Below are 6,306 nucleotides of genomic sequence, written 5' to 3' on the forward strand. Positions count from 1 at the left end.
TTCCCTACAGCTACTGATTGAATCTTACAATTAGGTTTGAGTAGAGTCACAAGGGTCCCAGGCCAAAAGTTTCTCTTCTTCCTGTCTATAACAGTGGCTAAAATTCCATTCTTTTTGAGTCTTTTCTATCTTGATTTTTTAAATAAGAGCACATCAAATCAAAAGTAAAAAAATCCCCACTTCTGTGTGTTCTGAAGGACTGAATAACATTAAGCATAATGTAGAAGGTCCTGTCTCCTAAATAATTTTATCTTAGAATAGCATCAGCTCATAGCAAAAGACATATAAGTATTTTTCAAAATAAGTAATTTATTAGATAGTAATCCTGGTTCAAAAGTAATAACTTTTAAAAGGCATATTATCATTTGAATATGGACCATATATTAGATGATAGTATTACAGCAATGTTAAACTTTCTGGGGAGTTGTAATATTACTGTGGTTATGGAGATGAATCTCCCAGTCCTTGTACCTGGGAGATCCATGCTGAAGTATATGGGGGCGAAGTGTCATGATGTTCACAACTTAATCTCAAGACTTAAACATGTGGCTGTTCACTGTTTTACCAATTTTTCTGTAGGTTTAAAGTTTTCCAAAATAAAGGTATATATAAACAACCTGGGGTGGTGGTGGGAGGCGTAGCGTGAGGGCTCAAGTCCATCCTTGAATTGGTATGTCCTGCCCCCACACGACAGGCTATCTTTTTTTAAAAATTCTTTTGGGGTTATCACTTTTACTAGTATCTTCTGTATCTTTCTTTTGTTTATTATGCAAGTAAATATTTAAAATAAATTTAGTATTTTATAAGACACTTTTAAAAAGTAAAAAATGACGCCGAAACCGGTTTGGCTCAGTGGATAGAGCGTCGGCCTGCGGACTGAAAGGTCCCAGGTTCGATTCCGGTCAAGGGCATGTACCTTGGTTGCAGGCACATACCGTAAGGAGTGTGCAGGAGGCAGCTGGTCGATGTTTCTAACTCTCTATCTCTCTCCTTTCCTCTCTGTAAAAACTCAATAAAATATATTTAAAAAAAAAATAAATAAAATAAAAAGTAAAAAATGAGATTCTATATGTAGAAGTATTTTCAATACTATTCAAATGTTAAGTACTCTCCCCTAAACTGTTAAGAGTAAGATTGTGGGGAAGGGAGAACATTCACTTTACTTTTACTCTATGAACTTCTATATTATTTGGATATGTTACAACCAGCACGTATTGCCTCATGCTTAAAAACACACAGATCAAAACAGGCCAACGATATCAACCCACCATCTAGACGTGATCTCCCTGGCCTCCCAGATCTAAATCCATACAGCCGTACTTCTTAGAGTGCTTATCACATTCCACACTCTGAATTGTATTAAACCTACTATATCTTATCTTTCCTGATAAACTGTAAGTTCCTCGAGGCAAGAGTGCCTCTCCCTAATTTTTATTTTTTGATCTATAGGGTTTAACATATTATGTGTTGAGTAAATGAATGAATCTCAATCCAGAGGAAGAATGGTTGATTTAGTAAATAAGAACTGAATTTCAGTAGCTCTATTTCTCAGGTATTGTTTCCTAAGAAGCTGTTCGACAGCTAACTGTATTCAAACCACCCTGATCAATCTTTGACTGATGTCATCCTTAATTTTACCATTTATAAAATGATACCGAGGCATATACTTTACTCGACTAGCAGAGTTGAATGAAATAATTCACTAAACACTAAGGTACCTTTGTTAAGTAGATGTATGTTCAATAAATGTTGTATTTCTTTTGTCATAAAAAGTTAAGCTGAAACAACATTTGGTCTATCTGGGTAAAAGGTCTCTGTGAACAAACGCCGTTCTTTGGAGCCATCTGTATCCAGGAGTAAGCAGCCCCGCGTGTGCCTAAAGGAAATACACACTGCTCTGCTTTTCCTGCGACTTCCCTGATTAGGATCTCGGAGCTTAGCTGAGGGTCAGTGTTGGTTCCACTGCCTTCAGGCAGAATGAGTTGTGCCAGGCTACTACTGTTAGGTCTCTAGACCAGAGTCTTCACAAAGTCAGAGTCCAGATTTCCTTGCCTTGGAAAAGCATATTACTCCCAAGGGCTGATGGATGCCCCATTCCAGGTTGTCCAATGGCTAGACTTCTGAGTTTTCAATACACAAGAATGGGTGCAAGACAGAAGAACAAGACCATTAAAGCCTTTTTGGGGGGAGTGGTATGGCAGTGAACACCAACACCTTCTTCAAAATTGCTGGTATGCCTACTTAGAGTCCTAATTACTCTAGATGTACAAGGAAGGAGCAAGAGTGAATAGAGGAAATGGAATTCCAGTGGCTAGAACAGGTTTGATTTCCTAACGCCTCTCCCTCAGGCACAAGGAAAGAAAACAGGTTGTAATTAGAGAGATACATTCCAATACCACTTTTTTTTTAAATGTATGCCCCAGGGACAGGAGGGAGTGGCTGTAAGATGGAAATGTAATGATAGCTGCATCAAGCTAAAACTGCTCTAACTTGTTGTGTGTAGTAATTAGGTATCTGCAATGGATCTCAGCATTATATTCTCTCAGCCACACCCCCGTTCTAATTTTTCAGGTTGTTTCCAACTTTTCTGTGAGAAGTTGCAATATTGCAGAATCACAATTAGATTTCTTTGCCTTAACATACAATGCCACAAAGACTGTACTGATGGCTGGTTAGAAACTGGTTAATATAATGTTTTATTGGGCAGGGTTACGATTTGCACCAACAAACAAACACACTCTTATGAGACTGCTTTCTGCTTTGAGAGAGGCAGACCCGAAACCTCTGTGAAGAGCTGTGGTGAAAAGCTGTCACCAGATATCCTAGAGGGGAAACCTTGCTGCACTTGAGAGAAGGTCAACTAACCCCCAAGTCTTGTTCTGAGGTGCTGTTGGTACAGATCAAAGACACTGCTTTTCACTGTAAAATATGAACATCCCCTTCTGTGATCAAGGATGCTGTGGTTTTGATGATATTCACTTGATAAGGGAGAGTTTGGTAGTTTCATAGAAAATCGGAAGTGCTTGTAGGAACAGGTTCTTATCTATGACAGAGCCCCTGGGTAGAATGTCAAAGCTCCGAGTCCTGAACTTAAAGATCAACACAAATCTACAGAACATCATTCCTAAAGAAGATAGAGTAACAGTATCTAGGAAATTACAAATATGCAAAAAAGGGAACCAAAACAACAAACCAAACCCATTTATCTTGATGCTGCAGAGCTTATCACTCTTGGTATGAGATGAATGGAAACACCTGAGCAAGAACAGAGGCAATTCAAGGAGTCACATTATTTTAGTGTTTCTGAAAACCTCTTAAAACATGCCAGTCTGAGTCTTGGGTTTTCAGGATTCCTTTTCAACTCAAATCTCTTTCCCCACCAAGAGACTTTGCATCTTACCACTTGACCGAATGTTGATGAACGGGTAGTTGGGCGTCACCAGCTTGTTAAAGTTAAATTTATAAGTAAACCTTTTCCCTTTTGTTTTATGAAGGATCCTCTTGTTGTAATAGTATCTGTAAAAACAGAAATGCATGTCAATCTATCTTCTACCTACTGACGGTTAGTACACTTAGGTAATCGCTAAGAGCAACAATTCTTGCTCTAAGTATTACTTGCAAACATCACTATCATTCTTTTGCTGATTTGCCCTAAGGTTAGGGTTGGGAGACCTAGGAGCTTACTTTTCATTCAATTTTCAACTGAGTTCTGAACACTGGCCAGAGCTTTACAAAAACAATTTCATTTTAAGATCCTGAACACCTATCCTAGCCCCAACCACCTTTCGTTTCCATCTCTCTCTAGTTTCAACCCAATAGTACATTTCCTTCCTGTTCCACTATATGTCACTAAGCTAGTTTCTCTTTGCTGCCTTACCCAGCTGGGGGCAGACAAGTATCTTGGGACACCTGATGTGGCTAGCCTAGAGGCCATAGATGAAGGAATGTGGAACTGTTTTATGGTGGCAGGTCAAACAATGGTATACCCTGATCTGGAAAACAGCACCGAACTTGGTCTGCTTCACTTTTAAAGGTGATGTGAGAGGTTCCAGTAAAGCTGCCACCCACATTTTACATTCAGGGTCACTGAGAATGAAAAAACTTCATTCGAGGAGCTTCAATGTATCCGGAACCTTTAGCCTCGTGTCTGTTCATTAGCACAGGTCATAAACTGCCTTCTGGCCCCTGGAGAGCTAAGGGTTATGAAATATAAAGACTGACAAGTGGAAAAGAGAAGCTAAGAAAACTTATAGATCAATCTTGGACATGTTGGAGCAACTAATGGACTGACAACTGAACTCACAGATACGGTTCTTAAATACTGTAGCTAGGTCAGTACCATTCAGTGAATCCTCCTATTTGTTTGCTTCACTCTTTTTCTAGGTTCTTCCAGAAAAACCTAAAGAAGAGAAATTCTAATAGATTTCCAATAGGGGAAGTCTAAACTAAATCTTTTGAATTATAAATGAGTTACAGTCCACATTTTACCACACACTCTCACCCACTACAGAACAGAATCAGTGTCTTTCAGAAGCCAGTGCCAACATTGGAATTCCTTCCTGCATATAACCAAAGACATGCCTTTTCTCCTTTTGTGCCTCTGCTACTCAGATTCAACAGCTCTTCTACTCCCATTTGAAAACTACACATTATTTACTTAGGTAATAGAGTCTCTTGTCACCTGATACTCTTTTTACCTAACATTCATCACACTGCTTAGTCTCCTTTCAACCTACTGACAGCATGGATTTGGGGATCCTTTCTGTTACCTGAGGGCCCGGCTCAGCTTGTCATAATTCATCTGTGGTTTGCACTTCCTGCGGCCCCAGAGGCGGGCCACTTCGTCTGGATCCTTGATGACAAACTCCCCGTACTCTCCCTGCTGCCAGGCGATGACATGGCGGAACTCTTCCTTCTGCAGCAGCTCCAGGATGAAGTGCCACAGCTGGATCTGCCGGGAGCCTGGGGACGACTCTGTTTTATAGGCCCAATCAGGAAACTGATACCCTTTAATGTGAAAAGGGCAAGATCAAAGTTGTCAGGAGCGAGGTCCATACATTCCAGTATCCCTGACTGCACATTCCAACGCTCAGAATCTCTAGAGTGCTGTGCAAATATGCTATGAACACCCCTTCAGTCCGCTGGGGAGAGGAAAGCACAGAGGCGTTATCTTTCCTTATGACAATCACCAAATCTGGTAAGAGCTGGGAAGCAGCGCCCAGGTGTCCTAATCTCTCACCCTTCCATACACTACTTAACCTACTTTCTATGAAGGCAGGCAAGTTCCAAAAGGAACAAATAGGAAAAATAAATGAATGTTTTAGGGAAATACAGCTGAAAACCCTTACCCCCAAGATTAGAACTGTCTCTCTAACCAAGAGATTCTAAAGCTTGGGATAAAAATGTTGTGACCAGACATGTTAGATATACAAACATAGGAAACAAGCCTACAACTGTCCTAGCAGGATCCACCCAGTCCAGAGGCTGTCAGTCATGCCTGGCATTTGTGAACGGAGCCCAAGTGGAGAGAGAAAGAACCATGGAGGGACATTCCAAGTAGACCAGAGATGATTCACTTCTGCTCACCTCCACCTCCTTCTGGCTTTTCCACGATGCTACAGCCCGCTTTCATTTTCACCCTCCTGCTGAGAGAATATAAAGCCACATCAATTACTTTTTATTATCTTCCTAAGATTTCTGGCACAGCCTTCCACCAAACTTCCTTTCTTTATCTTTTCCTCCTTATGTAATCCTCTTTCTTTCAAACATGACCCCTCCAAACTGCTAATCTTCAAGTCATCAAATGATGGTCCTCAGGTCATCAGCTTCAAAGGCCGTGATTATCTCTCACCTGACTTTAAACTACCTAGGGGAAACACTACCTTTAATACTTGCTTTCTTCCTCCTCATCAGCCCTTGGGAAAGTAAGGGTACCAGTTAAATGGGTCCAAAGAGGCAGCCAAAATAAGTCAGTTTGTCTTCTATTGCTGGACAGGTCCAGATGCCAAAGATATACACGCTTGAGCTCACCCAGATGTACCAGTTTAAAGAAGAGTGAAGAAAAAAAAAATCCAAGTCCAACTGATTGCCACTCAAGAAAGAACATCTGACTTTGATTTATTTTACTGAATTATGTGAGATGGGAGAAGGAAAACTCCCAGTCAGAAACTGCCCCCTCCTCCTTGAAAAACACTCCCGGATACAGAGTAAACACACTGTGTGTACAGTTACTCTATACAGGAAACACACACATTACCAAAATCTTTTTGAGAAAAAAAAATTACATTTTCTCCCTTTAATAGAAAG

The 6,306-nt window shown here is 40.4% G+C and overlaps 1 protein-coding gene across 1 annotated transcript in view; it reads right to left on the reverse strand.

Moving 5' to 3' along the window:
- LOC102754392 (ETS translocation variant 3) overlaps positions 1–6,233 on the reverse strand; it is a 9,664-nt gene extending 3,431 nt beyond the window's left edge. Inside the window, exons 1-3 of the mRNA XM_006775745.2 lie at positions 5,587–6,233; positions 4,770–5,007; positions 3,401–3,516 (exon numbers count right to left, since the gene is read on the reverse strand). Of these exons, the coding sequence (XP_006775808.1) occupies positions 3,401–3,516; positions 4,770–5,007; positions 5,587–5,632 (400 nt within the window). The 5' untranslated portion in view covers positions 5,633–6,233. The remainder of the gene's footprint in view (positions 1–3,400; positions 3,517–4,769; positions 5,008–5,586) is intronic.
- Positions 6,234–6,306: the final 73 nt, after the last annotated feature.

Source organism: Myotis davidii, unplaced genomic scaffold (assembly GCF_000327345.1).
Source record: "Myotis davidii unplaced genomic scaffold, ASM32734v1 scaffold208, whole genome shotgun sequence".
Taxonomy (NCBI): domain Eukaryota; kingdom Metazoa; phylum Chordata; class Mammalia; order Chiroptera; family Vespertilionidae; genus Myotis; species Myotis davidii.